The sequence below is a fragment of the Lampris incognitus genome, chromosome 2, assembly GCF_029633865.1.
Source record: "Lampris incognitus isolate fLamInc1 chromosome 2, fLamInc1.hap2, whole genome shotgun sequence".
NCBI classification, from domain to species: domain Eukaryota; kingdom Metazoa; phylum Chordata; class Actinopteri; order Lampriformes; family Lampridae; genus Lampris; species Lampris incognitus.
Window position 1 is genome coordinate 116998695 of NC_079212.1, and position 19143 is coordinate 117017837.

Sequence of the window (19143 nt, forward strand, 5' to 3'; positions counted from 1 at the left end):
GACTGGGTCGCTCTTGGGGGGGGGTCCCTCTGTTTAAAACGTGGGTCGGTAGTGACCCCTTGTGGTGCTTCGCCTTCATAGCAAGCGTCACCATTAGTCAAAGTTAGGACAGTCCGGGGAGGGACTTGATCTCACTGATCATGTCTGCTGGTGCCTTTCTCCCTCTGTATACACAACATCCATCCCATATAGAAACAGGGTTCTGTGTGTTTAACTTGATATTTGGTAAACATTAAGCACCATAAAGAGGAGCTGGCTTTCCAGACCAAGACGGAGAACGAACATGGAGCAAATATGTAGTATTAGGAGAAAAACCATGGCCAGACTTCATAAGGCTGAAGTGATGATTGCTGGAGAACAGCTCAGGTATGGGGAGAAACAGACAGGGTGGGGGGGGGCATGGAGGGGGTGGAGGGGATACAAAGACAAGCTAATTACATGTAAAGCCAAAATGACACCTGATTAAAAAAAAAAGTTTTGGTTAGACTGACTGAAGACTTAAAATATGATAAGATAATGAAAATGTGGTGAAGCCAGTGCACTACTTTTATTGATTGATTTTACCTACTGTAAGCTGTATTGCTGATTTTGACTTCACTCCCAAGGTTGAGGCTCCACGATGGAAAGCTGATAAAGGATCGACGGTACCATTTGCGCACGTACCCTAACTGCTTTGTGGCCCAAGAGCTTATAGGCTGGCTTTTGAGCCACAAGGAAGCTCCTGATCGGACCATAGCTGTCTGTCTCATGCAGCACCTCATGGACCATGACATTGTTCACCACGGTAAGAAGGAAGCACTGAGGCAATTCTAGCTCAATCAGAGCCGGCCCAAGGCTCTATGGGGCCCTAAGCAGAATTTGATTTACCCCCCCCCCAATGGTATCCACCGTGCACTGAGCTGCTCAGTGCACTTGTCAGCACAATGGGGGAAACTTTAAAGACCCCACACCACAAAAATACACCACAGATATCAATATTCTCACTTTGAATACATTTTGGAATCTTGCCTTTTTTTCTTTTTCTTTTTTTAGTTTGTGACAAGCGGCCTGTGTTTAAGGATGCAAAACTGCTGTATCGCTTCCGTAAGGATGATGGTACATTTCCGTTTAATACAGAGGTGAAGATCTTCATGCGAGGACAACGACTGTATGAACAGTAAGAGCTGTTTTACTCGGCATTGGATTCTCCTCCTTGAGACTGTTGGTTTCAGTGCACTCTTTGAGGGCTTGTAAAGGCAACCATAACCACACAGTTCAGGTGTAAAAATATGAGAAATAAGTTGTGAAAAAAGATTTCTCGTCTTGCACTGAATTTGCTGGATGTTTTGGAATCACTGCAGGTCCTGTATTTATAATTACCCTAAATTCAGTGATTTGACACAATCACATGCACATTGTGTGTGTGTGTGTGTGTGTGTGTGTGTGTGTGTGTGTGTTTGTTTGCCTGTCTGTTTCTACAGTCTTATATTAGCCAAGAACTCTATTCTGCAGCTAAGAGAGGAACATTGTGTTGCATACCAGCGCTCCTTTCCAGGCTGCCAGTTGATTGACTGGCTCCTCCAGAATGGAGAGGCCGAGAGCCGGCGTCAGGGAGTGGAGCTATGCTGTGCATTGCAGGAGAATGGCATCATTGAACATGGTAAGGGGGGTTGTCATTTCACTTTTGATCAATGGATTCAAAGTTGAGCTGCCTGTTAATGACCTGAGCAGTATAGGAGGCCACCATATTAGATGACTAAGAACAAGATATTCAACCATGTTTCCCAATTCCTCCCCTTTTCTACCTCACTCCCACCACCAGTGGCAAAAAAGTACAGCTTCTTTGACAGTGGGTTACTATATCACTTCTGCATCAATTTTCGCCGGCGACGGCGTTTGTCTGAATTGTTGAATGAAAGTGAACGAGACATTGAGGTAGGGGCGGAGACACAGATACAAGAGGAAAACCACCATGACAGTCCTTTTGTGCTGCGCAAGACACCGTCTCAGGAGGGCAATAATGGATTCCAGTCAGGTAAATTTAAGCTTTAGTGTATTTATTACATTTATCGAGATTTGCATATGCTGCTAATTTACTAAGAATTCAATTCAATCATAGCTGGGTCAAGTAAGGACTTGAAACAGGCAACCACTGGACAACGAGGTAGCCTGAATTCCCTTCAGCTTTATTCTGCAGAATATGCACCCCTTGGCCAACCGTCTTCAACCCCACTAGTGAGGTGCAATCCAAAATCAGGCAAGTGGGTAAATTCCCTCGATTGTCTCATTATCATCTTATTGTTATGGATTATTCCATGTACTTTATTTATACCTATGTGATTTTGCAGAAGCCCGTTGTAGTTTTCTCTTGCATTTTCTCCTGTTAAATACACACACATTGGCTCTGTACCCAGCTCCACCATTGCTTATCAAACATGCAACCACTCAGACATGCACGCATCCCTTCCTAAAAAGGGAAAAAACTACAACCTCAACAGCCCTTACCCCAACCACCTTTTATGCTTGCTCTCTCTCTCTCTCTCTCTCTCTCTCTCTCTCTCTCTCTCTCTCTCTCTCTCTCTCTCTCTCTCTCTCTCTCTCTCTCTCTCTCTCTCTCTCTCTCTCTCTCACACACACACACACACACACACACACACACACACACACACACACATTTTTCCTTTGCACTTTTAATTTGCTGTCAAAAAGCACATTGCACTGTTTTTTATGTAAATAAATATTGGTTGTTTGATTGTTTGATTGATTGATTGATTGATTGATTGATTGATTGATTGATTGATTGATTGATTGATTGATGCATCTGATAAATCAGAATCAGAATTATGTTTATTGGCCATGTAGGTTTGCACATACATGGAATTTGACTTCGGTTTTGTGGCTCTCTCAGTGTAATTAACATAGAATAACAACACTACAACACAACAATCTTCAGATATATACAAAAGGATTAACTATATACAGGTGAAATAAGAGGTGATTAAGTGCAGTGATGCAGAGAATATATATGAGATGCTGAAATAGATGTTAGCAGGTTACTTACATACATGCCTGAAGTAGATGGACATGACAGAGCATACCAGTATACATACAATGTACAGTATAGTATATACACAATGGTTTGATTTATTTGACAGAGTTAAGCATTCATTTGAATAACAGCTCACGGAAACAAACTGTTTTTATATCTAGTTTGTTTGGGGCACAATGCTCTGTAGCGCTTGCCAGAGGGGAGGAGTTGGAACAGGTTGTGACCAGGGTGTGATGGGTCTGCAGTGATGTTGCCTGTCCATTACCTGAGTTTATCTGCCGACTTAACTGTCCATTGTAGTCTGACCCTGTCCTGTTTGGTGGCTGATCCAAACTAGACAGTGATGGATGTGCAGAGGACAGACTGGATTATTGTAGTGTAGAACTGAATCAGCAGTTCCTGAGGCAGGTTGAACTTCTTAAGCTGGCAGAGAAAGTACATCCTCTGTTGGGCCTTTTTGATGATTGTGTCTATGTTGGATGCCCACCTTAGGTCCTGGGAGATTGTGGAACCCAGAAATCTGTAGGTTTTCACTGCAGACACTGTGCTGTTGAGTATTGTGGTGGTGGTGGGGGGGGGGGCAGTGTTGAGGGACTCCTCCTGAAGTCCACTGTCATCTCCACTGTTTTGAGCATGTTCAGCTCCAGATTATTATGGCTGCTCCAGAGGGCCAGCTGATCAACCTCCCGTCTGCATGCGGACTCATCACCGTCCAAGATGAGGTCGATGATTGCTGTGTAATCTGCAAACATCAGAAGTTTAACAGATGGGCCTCCAGGGGTGCAGTCATTTGTGTAGAGGGAGAAGAGTAGAGGGGAGAGCACACATCCCTGGGGGGCACCAGTGCTAATTGTCCAGGTGCTTGATGAGATTTTCCTCAGACTGACTTGCTGCCTCCTGTCAAGAGGTTTTTTAACCACTGACAGGTGGGGGCGGGCACAGTGAGCTGGGTGAGTTTGGTGAGTAGGACTTCAGGAGTGATGGTGTTGAAATGCTGAGCTGGAGTCCATGAACATGATCCTTGCGCACGTCCCTGGGGAGTCGAGGTGTTGCAGGCTGTAGTGCAGTACCTGTTTGCCCGATAGACAAACTACAGGGGGTCCAACAGTGGGCCTGTTATGTCCTTTGGATGGGCCAACACCAGTCTCTCAAAGGATTGCATGACCACAGACGTTAGGGCAATGGGCCTGTAGTCATTTAATCATGTGATATAGGGTTTCTTGGAGACCGGGGATGATAGTGGACCTCTTGAAGCAAGAGGGGACTTTACACAGCTCCAGTGATCTGTTGAAGATCAGTGTGAAAATGTTTCTGTTTCATCATGAGAAATGCTTCATAATGCCCGTTGAATCAAAAGCTTGGTGATTGAAACTTGCAAATCTGCTCTTTTTCAGTGTTTTTAGATAGTGTGTTTCTTTTTTTCCCCGCTTTTTAAAATAAGATTGCATCAAATATTTTCCTAATGGTTTTGTTACAGTGCTCAAAAGAAATTACACATGTGAAGAGTTAATGTCACCTGGTGCACCATTCTTCAAAAGAGTGTTGACGGTGAGCAGTTATGATTTGATTGTGAATTACCTAAAATGTTAAAATTCACTGCCAGTGAAAAGGAAAAGAGGAAGGCCAAAGAGGAGATTTATGGATGTGGTGAGAGAGGAAATGCAGGTGGCTGGTGTGACAGAGGAAGATGCAGAGAACAGGAGGAAATGGAAATGGACGATTCGCTGTTGTGACCCCTAATGGGAGCAGCCAAAAGTAGTAGTATTAGTTTAAATTCACCCATAACAAGAATAAACATTACACGTCAATACTATAATCTAAGTTTATTCAGTGTATGAAAATGAATTGTTTATTCAAAGAATAGAAACCAGACTCAAGGCTGCAATCTGTGATGTTGTCGGATGCATGCTCAATAATCCAGGTAACAAAATCAAAGAAGGTTGAATCAGTTCATCTGGATACAACTTTTATTGACAGATATGTTTCATCACTCAACGAAGTGACATCTTCAGTCTAAACTGACTACAGGTATCCCAAACCCTTATAAACAATACAGTTGTGTAATGACCGAAACCAATGACCAGTTTCATATGCAAATATGTGTGTGACCATCAACTAGAGTTTCAATGGCCATGTGTACTATATACATGTGAACAGGACAATGTTATTGACAGAATTTTGTACCATAGATTATACCCAGGGGAAGCTATACCTTGTCTGTATGGATTACCTAAGATACATAAACAGGATGTGCCATTACAACCTATTGTTTTTATGATTAACTCAGTGACCGATAGCATCTCTAAGTTGCATATTTTTAACCTGTTGATAGGCAGTAATGAACATCACATTCAGAACACTATAGAGTTTGTGGATAAGGTGAGGGACATCATTATGGAAGAGGGTGAATGGTCTCTTATGATGTTAAATCTCTCTTCATGTGCATTCCTGTTAATGAAGCAGTAGAAGTAGTCCGTATGAAGTTACAAAATGACCCCACCCTTAGCAATGGGAGAACCCTTAACACTGCTTCTGAAACTGTCTTCAGTCCATGTACTTCACATACAGAGGGCAGTACTATAGGCAGAGGCGTGGGTGTGCTATGGGTTCCCCAGTCTCACCTGTAGTGGCCAACTTGTATACGGACGAAGTGGAAAAGAGGGCTCTGATGTCCTATGCAGGGATACCACCAAGCCACTGGTTCAGATTTGTGGACGACATATGGGTTAAAATTAAATCTCATGCTCTACCACATTTCACCGACCACATTAATTCTTTGGACAGCCACATCAAGTTCACCAGGGAGGATATGAACAATGACAAGTTAGCCTTTTTAAACTGTGAAATTGCAATTGGTGATGGGGGACATTTGATTGTTGATGTTTACCATAAACCAACACATACTGATCAGTACTTAAGGTTTGACTCTCATCATCCACTGGAGCACAAACTAGGAGTCATCAAGATGCTGTACCACCGAGCTGACAATGTCCCCACTGATACAGTGGCTGGGGAGGAGGAGAAATCCCACATTAAACAGGCCTGGTTAAGCGTGGTTATCCTAACTAGGCATTTGTCAAAGCCAGGAAGACGCCCAAACTGTGCACTGGCCGATCGAAGGGACAAGAACAACAGCTGCCTAAACGTAAACCAGTGGTGATTCCGTATGTGGTGGGAGTGTCGCAAAAGCTGAGACATATTTTCTAAACACCGCATCTCAGTTGCTTTCAAACCCCAAAACATGCTGCACCAGAAGTTGGTCCACCCCAAGGATCGGGTCCCCTGGCACAAACAGAGCAATATAGTGTACATGGTTAAGTGCCAGGAGGATTGCCATGACTTATACATTGAGGAAACTAAACAGATGCTGGCCAACAGAATGGCACGATACAGAAGAGCTAACATGTCAGGCCAGGACTTCGCACTCTACGCCCATCTACAGGCCAGTGGCCACTCTTTCAAGTATGAGGATGTGCACATCCTTGATATGGAGGAACACAGCTGGTTTGAATGGGGAATCAAAGAGGTGATCTATATGCAGAGGGAACAACCATCCCTGAACGGGGGGTGCATAAGAGTATCTCTGTCACTATTGCAAATACTCCCAAATCCTCTGTGAATAGTACACATAGCCATTGAAACTAGAGTTAATGGTCATGTCTATATTTGCATATGAAACTGTTCATTGGTTTCGGTCATGATGCAGCTGTATTGTTTATAAGGCTGGGGATATCTGCAGTCAGTTTAGTCTGAAGATGTCACTTAGTTGAGTGATGAAACGTATCTGTCAATAAACATTGTATCCAGATGATCTGATTCAACCTTCTTTGACTCTGTGATGTTACAATACTTGAATCTTATTTTATATGAGTTTTACTTACTCTTCAGCATAATTTCAGATGTGTAACAGAAAAAGCTATTGCATCTTAGTTAAATCACCCCAGATAGTACCATCACATGCAGGGTCACCCCAAATCATTGCATTTAATGTGACATGTCCAGGTCTGGCTCCCATTCACTGTCAGATTTGCTGCTTTTTGATTTTCTTCACTGATTTCATAATAATAAATAAATAAATGAATAAAAATCAAGATTAAAAGAATGACGCACAAATCTGTGGATGTGTGTGGGTTTTCTGTTGTATTTTATATACAATCACCAAAACCATTGCTTTTGTTTTAAGGTCTTGGAGAGACGTAATTCCTGTTAATTCACGTCCACAAACCGAGGCCTAACTAAAAAACAAAAACAAAAACGGGATGTACAAGAAGGGTGAATTTTCCTTTACATTCTACTGAATGTGAAATAGCATTTTATGACTGATGCGCTCACTTACCTCTCTTCCATCGTGCGTTCCAGGTAATGGGGGATGCATTGGGCTGGGGCTTTGTTGTTAGAGGTATTGCACCCTGTTACGTCCAGGCTGTTGACCCTGGGAGTCCTGCAGCTGCTGCTGGAGTTAAGGTAATTTATCTGACTTTTTTTTTCACGTTATTATAAGCACTTTGGATATATACCACCAAAAGTATGACGTTTTCAACTTAGAATAATAATAATAAAATAATATTGTCGGATATTGAGTATGAGTCATGACTTGCAGTTTGAGACAAAATAAAACGGGCTGTATTCTGATCATGTCTTAAGGTTCGTCAGTTTGTGTGCCAGGTGAATGGACAAAATGTACTCCACCTGGACTACCGGACGGTCTCAAGACTGGTGATGACGGGACCTCGCATTTCTGTGGTAGAAGTCATGGAACCACTGCAATAACATGTATCAAAAACAAAACCAAGCAATAAACACCCTTGACTTAAAATTTGCGTTGATCTAGTAAAGATACTTTGCATGAAACCATTTAACTGCCATATTAAAAAAAACATCCTTCTCTCATTTAGTATAACGAAAATGGCGGATCCTATAGTTGTCTTGTAATGTTGTTATTCTATGTTAAGTACACTGAGAGAGCCACGAAACCGGAGTCCATGTAGTGCAAACCTGCATGGCCATTAAACGTAATTCTGTTTTTGATTCTGACAGTTTTAGCACTGCTGTTTTATTTTGTTCTACAACAATGGATTACCACGGGGCTTGTATGTTTGCATAATTAAGATTTATCAAACAAGAAAATAAAATTACGTTGTTCGCATCAAATTATTATTATTTTTTATCGCCATCGAAAACAAAAAACGAATAAAAGTAATCAACTTCAGCTCCACCCCCTCCCAATTTCCTCTCATGACTTCCGTCTTTTTGTCGTCGCCATTTTGGATTGAGTGTTGACTATCAGGCATAGATCAGGTTAGCTAACAGGATGGTTTGCTCGCCAGCGTAAACCAGCAGAATATTCAGACGAAGAAAGTGGTGTGGGTACCTAACCCGGTCCGTTATTGTTGGACCTTTTTAGATGTGCTGTTTTAATGAGATTTGCATTCGTCCGTGTCGCCTTGTATCCCTCCAGTTCGCAAACTGGCTAAAGCACTGCAAATGTGAGTGCTAGCTAGTTAGCTAGCTCCCTAGCCGAATGAGCATCAGTACCCGGCTTTGAGGGGCGCGAATATCATCATTCTCTCTATTCCCAACATTCCCGCTGGCTATCTAGCGACTTTGTTAACAGTTTACCTAGCTAGTGAACATTTTTCCAGTCGTCAAAAGTGCCCTGAGGTGAGTATAAACGATTTTCACGTTTATGCTTGGGAATTTTGGCAAATAACCCGGAGAATAATACCCTCACGTTACCCCGTCTGGGCAACTTTAGCGCTGGTCGCCAAACCGACTAGCCACAGAGCGACGACAGACCTGGTGTTCGACAATGACAGCGTTAACACATTAGGATGTGGGTTTCGCTAGGTTAGTTGAGTTAGCTAAATCGATACGGTCATTTTGATAATCCGTCATCCAATTTGTTATATCCGCTGGGATTTGCGTACATTTGGGCCATGCATAATTACTGTAGCCGTGATTCAAGTTACAACATCAACTTGGTAACGAAAGCAAACGTGCAGACACCGTTCTTGGCCGTTAGAAACTAGCGAGTACTTAAGTGGGCATTTTACCGTTAGTGAAGTACGTTCTTAATAAATAACGCCACATCAATTAAAAAAAACGTGTAGGCCTATCTCAAGCAAGTGGTTATGTGGTCCAAGGCTAAGTTGTTTGAATTTTATTGCTCTTACCATCAAACTATTCTTTTTTTCATTAGTAGGAGAGATGTATCAGCTACCTGTAAACAACCTTACAAGGATTCGGAGAGCTAGGAAACAGGTGAAGAAAGCACTTGGTGACATTGGGCTGGAATACTGCAAAGAGGCGGTAGAGGTGAGGGTCTGTTGCATTGAAACTCACATTTTTGTTTTGAGGACCAGGACCCTGGAAGGGGGCCTAGCAGTGATAATTATCATTTTTTTTCCCCCCAAATTGTTGTCTTATATATTCATACTGTCCATTTTTAAACCTTTTACTTCATTTAAACCAGGCAATCTGTGAATCCTGATAGTCGTTTTGAATGAGACATTATGGTATATCACGGTTGAAATGTCTTTATGCATGCTCAATAATCCAGGTAAGGAAATCACAGAAAGTTGAATCAGTTTATCTGGACAAGTTTATTGAGAGAAATGTTTCATCGCTCATCTACGTGACAGATGTACTGTTAGGCCCATATCAAGGATGTGCACATCCATGATATGGAGGAACGCTGGTTTCAACGGGGAGTCAAAGAGGCCATCTCTATGAAGAGGGAACGACCATCCCTGAACGGAGGGGGTTGCCTAAGAATACATCTGTCACCATTTTACAATGCTGTGATATGGTTGTGCACATCCTTGATATGGAGGAACACTGGTTTGAACGTGGAGTCAAAGAGGCTATCTACGTGAAAAGGGAACGACCATCCCTGAATGGGGGGGGGGCTAAAAGTACATCTGTCAGCATCTTACAATGCTATGATTGCAGCTATTCCTCAATCTTCTGTGAATAGTACCCATTGAAGATTGTTGTGTTGTAGCATTATTCTATGTTAAGTACACTTGACTCCACGAAACCGGAGTCTTAATTCCATGTATGTGCAAACATACATTGCCAATAAATAGGATTCAAATTGTCATTGTAACTAGTTAATGGTCACAGCAATTTGCATATGAAACCGATCGTTGTTTTTGGTCGTTATGCCACTGTATTGTTTATAAGGTGGGGATACCTGCAGTCAGTTAAAACTGAAGAGGTCACTTAGATGAGTAATGACATGTTTCACTCTCAATAAACGTGTCCAGAAACTGATTCAACCTTCTGTGATCACAGTTGAAATTTTAACTCAAATATTCAGTGAATAGACAACTCTAACCAGTAGTTTACATTGCATTCTGTTTGTTGACATTTTTATAAATAAAACATTTTAAAACATCTAAAACTGCACCTTGCTCCTCAGCTCAACATGTAGTTCTTTTTATCTGACATTTAATACCACAGGCATTGTTGGAAAGGTGCAGCTATTTTTCTTTCTAGAGATATTTAAATGTATCTCTTTTGTATTTTGAGAAATTCAGGATGACATGATTCACTGGCTGTGAAAATTTTGGGAAAGACTGGCGAGCATTCACAAAGGCAGCATATCTAAAATGCTAAATCAGATGTAAGAGAGAAGTTTTAGCTAAATCTTTTCTTTTAATAGATTTTATTCTCATTACACAGGACTTTAAAGAATTTTGTCCCAATGAACAATATGTAAAGGGCACTCTTTGCCTTGAGATTTGTTCATGGGATCCATCATACTCTAAGACACAGGTAAATATCATTCTTGCATTTCTGGTTTTATCATACACTTGGAATCCAAATGTTAACATTTTGTCTCTTTTATTAAATGGAGTTATTTTGTTTCATTTATGCCTTTTCAGGATTATCGATCTAAACCATTCTGCTGCACAGAGTGTCCATTTTCTTCCAAATACTACTCAGGCTACAAGAACCACTTCCGCAATGTACACCGACAAAACTTTGAAAACAGTATCCTGCTCAACTGTCCGTACTGCACATTCACAGCAAGCAAGAGAACTATGGAGACACATGTTAAAATATTCCATATACCCAGTTCAACACGGCAGAACTATGGGACCTTCCAGGGAAATGCGGTTGGGCAGAAAGACAAAATATGGCTTGACAGAGCCAGACAGGGAGATAATGTAGAGAGAGCGATGTACTTTTGCAAAAAATGCACCTACCGAGATCCTCTGTACAATGTTGTTAGAAGACACATCTACAGGGAACATTTTCAGCATGTTGTCTCACCCTATCTTGGCATGGTGTCTGAATCATCGGTGAAAAATGGTGCTAATTCTGTTAATGGCAACAACATCCTATGTAAGCGATGTCAGTTTTCTACACGAAGCTATGAGGCACTTGTACAGCATGTTGTTGAGTACCATGAGCGTATTGGTGCTCAAGTAACAACTATGATTGGACATGCCAATGTTATGGTGTCACGATCTCAAGCTTTTCCTGGGATGTCACCAAAAGCTTCTCTGATGGCTGGAGGCCGCACCCTCTCATCTGAACAACTAAGCCACTTGGTGGGTGGCCATTTAAAGCAGGGTCACTCCGTTTTGAAAAATCAGTCCTCCCTTGCTGGCCATCAGGTACGTGTTGCAATTCCTGGCAACAGTGCTTCACCAGAAAGTACAACTTCTGTTGTTAACACAGCTCAGACACAAAAGTGGAAGATATGCACTGTCTGCAATGAGCTTTTTCCCGAAAACCTCTATAGTGCTCACTTTGAAAAGGCACACAAGGCTAAGAAAGTATGGGCAATGGCCAAGTATATCATGAAGATCCACAACTTCACCAGCAAGTGTTTGCTTTGCAACCGCTATTTGCCCAGTGACACACTGCTTAATCACATGTTAATCCATGGACTTACCTGCCCACAGTGTCATGCTGCTTTCCACAATGTAGAGAAAATGATTGAGCATGTGGGGCAGGCTCATCCGGAGGAGTTTGTGGGTCCTCCTGGTATATCCCCATTAACCTTTGACCTTACCATCAAACAAGATAAGTCCAAAAACATACAGCTTGTTGTGATGACTTTCAATATGAAGGAACCAGCTAATGGTCAAGACCAGCCTGCACCTGCTCAGAACAGCCTCATACCAACTGTCAAGGTAACTGCTCCCAAGATGATTGATACAAGTGATGATGTTTATGCTCGAAGTTTGCCACCAGCAACTCTGTCCGGCAAGAGCGAGGTCGGGAAAACTCTGTGCCCGTTGTGTTTCACCATACTCAAAGGCCCTATCTCTGATGCTCTGGCTCAGCATCTGAGGGAGCGACACCAAGTTCTCCAGACAATGCATCCGGTTGAAAAAAAGATGACATACAAGTGCATTCATTGCTTGGGAGTGTACACAAGTAACATGGTGGCCTCCACAATCACACTGCATCTTGTGCAATGCCGAGCTGTGGGCAGGTCCCAGGCAGGCCAAGGCACCAAATCTGCCTTGACTCTCAATTCCTCTGGGGCTGGGTTCCTCAAGCGGCAGCTACCCACCCAGACCGTGTCTAACCCAAAAAGGATGAAGATAAATGAGTTAAAGATAACCTCTTCCACAGAAAGGAATCGAGGGGAATCTAATGATTTTGCATTGGATCCTAGAAGCTATGAACACAAGACATATGAGGCCCGGAAAGCATTTCTTACTGCCTACTTCAACAAGCGTCCCTACCTTTCTCCTCAGGAAGAGGAGAAGCTGTCTGCAAGTCTATGGCTGTGGAAATCAGATATCGCCAGCCACTTTTCAAACAAGCGTAGAATATGTGAGAGAGAATGCGAGACAAAGAAGGTTGCTGTGCTGCTTGGCTTTGACATGCAAGCTCTTGAGAAATTTAAGCATGATATAAACTTTGAGGAGAGCAAACGAGCAGGTACCTCAACAGTGAGGTCAGGCTCTGGAGGCCTCAAGTCTGGTACTCCAACCATAGACCAAAACAAACAATGTGAAACAATTAACTGTACACTAAAGCTGAGCACATACACAGAGACCATATCAATTGATTCATCAGATAGTGAACCAGAAAATGAGAGGTCTACTGAGAATGGAAGCATTAACAAAAGCCAAGAAGAGGATATAAGATCCAAAGAGGCAACAAACTTGACAGAAGATATTCCCTCTATGAACAGAGATGGTCCTTCCAGAGGGGAGAGAACCAATTTGCAAGATGGGCAAGCAAACTCTTGGATAGCTTTCTGTTAGTGTCCTGTCTTAGCAGTGAGCTTTTGCAGAATTCAATTTTACACAAGTGTAAAATCCTCTTTGATTGCTCATGGATTGTTTCAGAAAGGACTATGGGTAGTTGGAGATCATAAAGGTTTGTTCTTAAGGTATGGTTCACAAGAAAATACTGTATTTCCAAATATTGACCTCAATACAAGTGTTGAAGTGTTGAAAAGAAAAATTCAGCTACATAATAGTGCAAAAGTATGGCTTCTGTGATAGACGACATTGACATTGTATATATTTTAACCATTGTTCTTTGTTTGGTTATGCATACTGTCTGTTACTCACTGGTTAACTGTCACAAAGATTTATGAAATGAACATGACTATATCCTCACTTTCACGCTGATTTTTCTTTTCTCGACTGTGAGATCATCGAACTGTATATCATTTCACATTTAGAAAGTGTAGGATATGCTATTGCCTATGTACATGTTTTAATAAATAAGTTTGTTTAAAAAAGGATATACTGACTGAATCAATATATTTGATCAACAGCTATGTTTAATGAATTTATGTGTACACACTACAAAAGTAGATATTACTACACTGAACCGGAGTTTCTTGCTGTAAAAACTATCCGCATAAAACCTCAAAGGGGTTAAATATACACAATAGGAGGCAAAGTTGGGCTTTCACGAGTAGCTGGAGTAGGCCTATCAAATCCCTAATATACTGTTGGAAGTTTTTCTTTATTGAGTACAAATGGTACAAGAACATGCCATCAGACCAAGCAACTATAAACAACCTTACACCTTAACTTTCGATGGTCATAAAAGTAAATAAAGAAAAATAAACTATAGTATTAACAATAATGACAATAATGCTGAACAAATACAAAACACTTGCCAATAGGTAAATTTAAAGTGCACATTAAGTGAAAATGTTATAATGTAAAGCCAGCACATGTTTTGACTGCTTTTGTTTGTGCTTCTATATCTCAATTCCTATAATTAAAGCAGGAAAGAATGGTTTATTATTTAAACGTACTTTTATGGGTGTGAAATTTTGCGCGCACACACACACAAAAGATTAAGTAAATACTGTACTGCAATGTTGAGGGTACTACTTAAACTACTTAGCGTTTCTGTGTTGTTACCTGAAGCTGAACTGATTTTCTTTTCGATCTTCAAGCTTCCGTTATGCGCAATCACTGATTGGTGCAGTAACGGAAAAAGGGGGCGGAACATCCGCTGGCCTTACAGCTAACTTGGCCAATCGGCGAGGTCCGTCACTGTCGGGGCCTGCCGTCAGTCTGCAGCTGTAAATATGTCGAAATTGTGTGATGATTGTATGCATACTACAGCTTTTGATACATGCATAGCTGTACTTTGAGAGGATTCACATTGTTTTAGCAATTGTAAGTAGAACTATCAACGATTGTGTCAAATTATTACTATGGATACAGTATCTAGTTATTTTTTATACGTATCCAGTGCAATGTTAATATGAAACCAGCTAGTTAGCTTCTCTAGCTAGATTTAAAAGGAATAAAATGAACTGTAACCAGAGCTGTCAGCGTTGTTAGGTAACGGTAAATACATAAACAAAAATATTCAAAATGTTTAAATCGTGAAAAATTATAAACGATTTAACTTTAAAACCAAGCTAGCTAATCAGCTAACCATTTTAACTAACCTAATGACATTGGTCTACCACCACATTTCAGATGAAGTTGACTAACCGAGCTAAAAAAAATTTTTAAATCAAACTGACGTGAATGCATGACTAGTTGTTAATTAACTTGCTAAAAACCCTAGCTGTTTTCAAGCGCTCACTCCCGAACTACTGGCTTCCGTGATGGCGAACTCTGTACCCCGTTTAGCGATTTGTGATCTCTTTTTTGTATAACCCTTGCTAACGTTCGTTAATAATTTTTACTGCAATCATTTGTTCACTACTAGCCTATTTTGTTGAAAGACCAGTATTCTTCAGTCGGACCTTTCCCCTCCGACTGATTTCATCTCCGTCTTTTGCAAGTGGTGAACAAGGATTAGCTTCCCACGCCCCCTTAATAAACTTTTAGCGTTGCCATCCGAAAGAAGATTCCGCAACTCCTTTGGATACATGTTTGTGTTTCGGGGGGGAAACGCCTTTTATTCAATATACCTCCTGCATTAATTAGTGACTGCTCAGCAACGTCACAACTCATTACGAAATGCTTAGTTAGGGCCGTTTGTCTCCTATTTTTTCCAAACGCATTCATTACTTTTTCCTCGTCCCATTTTGTTTCTAGGTTGCTGTTTCTAGTTTCATTGAAGGGTACATGATCACAAGTACGACACGTGATATCCAACTGACTGTGAGGCAGAGCTGAAGAAACCATGAGGTCTCACTAGGTTGGCAGTGTTAAGTGCAGACATTATGTCGTACAGTAACAGAGAACTAGTTGTGTTCTTTATAAGCTATAAACTATCCCAGAGGAACTACCCAAATTGTCTGTTGGGGCAGGAGGATGCAAGTGAAAGAACTGAGGGAAATCAGGCCAACTCAGCCATAACTAATGGATTGCCGGCAAATGCCAGGAATTACAGTGGCCCTATTGGGACGTTGTCGTCTCCGTACGGCTTAGAGGTAGTAAAGGCAGCTCTCCGGGACTCCGCTGATGAGTTTGAACTGCGCTATACACGAGAATTTAGTGACCTCTCCTCCCACATCACCCCTGCCACCTACCACAGCTTCGAGAGTGTAATGAACGAGGTATTTAGGGATGGGATCAACTGGGGACGTATAGTGGGCCTGTTTGCCTTTGGGGGTGCCCTTTGTGTGGAGTGTGTCGAGAAGGATATGAACCACCTGGTTTCTCGCATTGAGGACTGGATGACTACATACCTGGATAACCACATAGAACCATGGATCCAGACCCAAGGAGGTTGGGTGAGTAGGCAGGGGACTGAAGGAGAAATGCCATGTTGTTTTAAGCCACCTGCATTGTTCAAATATGTAGCAGTGTAAAGAGAGGTTTTTGGCTTTCAAGGCTAACAAAATTAACCCCAACCCCTGTCTGTCTGTCCCATCATTTAATTTACAGAACCGGTTTGCTGAGATTTTTGGCAGAGACACGGCTGCAGAAGTGAGGAGATCTCAGGAGAGGCTAAGAAGATGGTTCCTAGTTGGAGTGGTGCTGCTTACTGGGGTGCTAGTTGGCACGCTTGTTGTGAGAAAATATAAGTAAAGTGGAAGACGGTGAACCACATCTTGTTTACTCAAGCACATACTTTATAACACTATACCAACAAAAAGATAACTCAGTTGTTCATGTTTACAAAAGCACCGTCTGCTTGTGCACTGACAGAATGGCTGCAGCAGTTGGTGGGAGTATCCATATGTAGCTTGATGAGCTGTTTTGTCCTCACCTGCCTGTCCTGTATCTTTTTCACATACAGCAAAGTTTTTCATCTGTTTGTAAAAAGGGTATTACACTGAAGACTGGAAACGCTTTAAATGTCACTGATAAGCTAAGAGCAAGCGGGATTATTTTCAGCTGGTTTGATTGAGACTGCTACACGTTTTTAATCTTTGCTGCATTACCCATGGACCAATTTTAATTATTTTCAAATCAGCATTAGACAAATACTATTAAGTTATATTCCCTTTTCTATTTTGTAAAGCCCAGTTCTTTTTTGTTTGCTATACTGGTGTTTTAGGCATGCTTCAAATAATAAATATTTATGTTTTTCCTTTCTTTGTTTTGTTATTTGGTTTGTTTGAAAAACGAAGTTTATATTGAATCCATCCATCCCTTATTCAAACCGCTTATCCTGCTCTCAGGGTCGCGGGGATTCTGAAGCCTATCCCAGCAGCCATTGGCCTATATTTGGATTATACTGAATCACTGGACATATTTTTTATGGAATGTGTCGCCTACTCCTTACAGAGTCCAAGTTCTGTATGAACCATTCATTTAGCATAGTGTAAATTAGCAACCTGTACGCGTTTTTAGTTCTGTGAACAATTTTGAATTGGGGGTGGGGGGGGGGCATCGCAGCGGGAACAGCTGACACCCGGTGCAGTTTAGAGGTTCACTTAAAATTACAATAGATGAAATGGGGATGCAGTTGTGTGTTTTCCCATTGGGGGGCGCTTGTCTACAACTGTTAAAGGAACGAAACCCATGATACAATGAGCAGTTGCAGGTTCCGTTTTAGCAATTAATCACTCACTATGAGTGCCGAACATGTCATTTTGCCGCGTTGCCAGGGCTGCAATTTAATCGCTAATGATATTCCAATCAAGTGTGCTACTTTCAAACCTCGAAACAAAAATGACTTAGAGTAGAAGCATGAAAAAAAGCCTCAGTTTGTATGAGGGTTGCAAATGGCATGTCTGTAATTGATGAAACTAGCAGCATTGTAAAACTTGGAGAGAAAGCCAGGGTAGCTGGATAAAGAAAAAAAAATTTAGGGGAGGGGGGAGGAGGAGGAGGAGGCCACCAACGGTTGGCTTTGCAACCGGGCTGGAGCAGGCATGTGGTTGCTAATCTATCCCTGTCATTTGTTGCCATTTCCCGCGAGTACACAGCTGAAGACAGCAAGAGATAAAACGAGTCAAGGAAAAGAGTCAATATTTGGATCTACTTCTCATAGAATGATAATGTTAGATCACTTCTTTTTTTTTCACCGATGTATATTTCTTGTGTTTATGAATTTGCCCATTCCTAAAAAAATAATAATAAAAATCTCCAATTAGGTTTTTGTGCATCTGTACAATTTACAGTGAGCCTCGGATTGATATGGTAAATATATTCTGCAAGATAAACCCATGTCTTGCTCTGATTTCACAGGGTGTCACTGCATTAAATTCGCTGCATGGAGGGAATGGGCGTGTTAGAGAGTAACGCAGCCGCTGTTGAATGTCAGTTAATTTATCTTTTTTTTTTTTGCACTAAAATAAATATAGAACCCTTCCCTGTTCTTTATTTTCTTTAAGTGGCCAGTGAAGTTCCTTGGAATTGATATTTGCATATTGTAGGGTGAACATTAACTTGTCACTACTGAAGATCATCAGTCTTACTCACATTATCATTGTGTGTGTGTGCCGGAGGTCATGACCCTGTGACACGCCGTGTTCACAGGGCTGTTTCCTAACCTGAAAATGAAGGTTACATAAATGAAAGTATGCGTTCCCTCTTAATATCTCATTAAGTGTACATACAAGCGTACATCCTTGATGGATAGTAAGACACACTGAAATACACATATATCCCCTACATGTATGGACAGAATTATCTGCCCCAGTTAGCCTTGATAAATGTGTGTCCGCAGATTACAAAGCTAATAAGACTAAATAGTAATGTGAGAGACAGCTTGCAAAATCTGAGGAAAACTGGTGGACTGTATACAAATGTATATACATCTATCCAGCACGTAATATGACTTTAAAACTTAAGATTCTGCATCGGCTCAGTACCTGAATTATGCGTGGTGCCTCATAGCCAGTAACTGACAGGGAGTGTGTGAGTGCCTCTGCAGGAATCAGGTAGATGGTTTTGAGTCTGTGGCACTAGTGATAAGTTATCAGTCATGCCACAGTCCTAAATGAGCAACCCCAGCCCAACTACCCATTGGTAAAAAAAAAAGAAAAAGAAGACGCACTATATTTGTTTTCCATACTGCAGTTGTGCAGCATAGCATTCTACAGTATGCTATTTCAAGTTAATTGACACAATATTAAATGTATTTCTTGGCTTTTAGCTTGCATCACTCATCCCCTTGAGATTCAGGACAGCATCTCGAACTGTTTTCATCGTTGTTTGCTTTCATTGATTGTTACAAACTAAGAGGTAGTCTGAAATTTTGGTTCAGTTCAATTGGAATGCATTCAAGGCTTGAAAGGAACAAGACATTCTCTGTGA

General features: G+C 41.4%; 3 protein-coding genes and 1 long non-coding RNA gene across 6 annotated transcripts; 3 read left to right on the forward strand and 1 right to left on the reverse strand.

Annotated features, from left to right (window-relative positions):
• Positions 1 to 260: 260 nt before the first annotated feature.
• On the forward strand, positions 261 to 7798 carry si:dkeyp-97e7.9 (DEP domain-containing mTOR-interacting protein). Its single transcript, XM_056273106.1, has 9 exons — positions 261 to 366; positions 606 to 784; positions 1033 to 1156; positions 1461 to 1639; positions 1802 to 2014; positions 2099 to 2236; positions 4506 to 4576; positions 7388 to 7492; positions 7673 to 7798. Exons 1-9 carry the CDS (start codon positions 284 to 286, stop codon positions 7796 to 7798), a joined length of 1218 nt encoding a protein of 405 aa, XP_056129081.1. The 5' UTR covers positions 261 to 283.
• LOC130106839 (uncharacterized) lies at positions 4159 to 18330 on the reverse strand. The gene is made up of 4 exons (XR_008809774.1): positions 18307 to 18330; positions 7718 to 7789; positions 7365 to 7478; positions 4159 to 4312 (listed from the first exon to the last, which is right to left on the reverse strand). It is a non-coding gene; the product is annotated as an uncharacterized LOC130106839 (long non-coding RNA).
• Positions 8319 to 13748, forward strand: adnpa (activity-dependent neuroprotector homeobox a). Of its 3 annotated transcripts, XM_056273078.1 has the most exons (5): positions 8319 to 8689; positions 8784 to 8875; positions 9231 to 9343; positions 10715 to 10807; positions 10918 to 13748. In XM_056273078.1, the coding sequence occupies exons 2-5, from the start codon at positions 8860 to 8862 to the stop codon at positions 13264 to 13266; spliced, it is 2571 nt and encodes an 856-aa protein (XP_056129053.1). In that variant the 5' UTR covers positions 8319 to 8689; positions 8784 to 8859; the 3' UTR covers positions 13267 to 13748. The 3 variants fall into 3 exon arrangements, with proteins under 3 accessions (XP_056129053.1, XP_056129054.1, XP_056129055.1); XM_056273079.1 differs by lacking the exon at positions 8784 to 8875 and having other exon boundaries at positions 9228 to 9343; XM_056273080.1 differs by lacking the exon at positions 8784 to 8875.
• LOC130106835 (bcl-2-like protein 1) lies at positions 14519 to 16964 on the forward strand. Its single transcript, XM_056273105.1, has 3 exons — positions 14519 to 14649; positions 15526 to 16166; positions 16321 to 16964. The coding sequence occupies exons 2-3, from the start codon at positions 15654 to 15656 to the stop codon at positions 16462 to 16464; spliced, it is 657 nt and encodes a 218-aa protein (XP_056129080.1). The 5' UTR covers positions 14519 to 14649; positions 15526 to 15653; the 3' UTR covers positions 16465 to 16964.
• Positions 18331 to 19143: the final 813 nt, after the last annotated feature.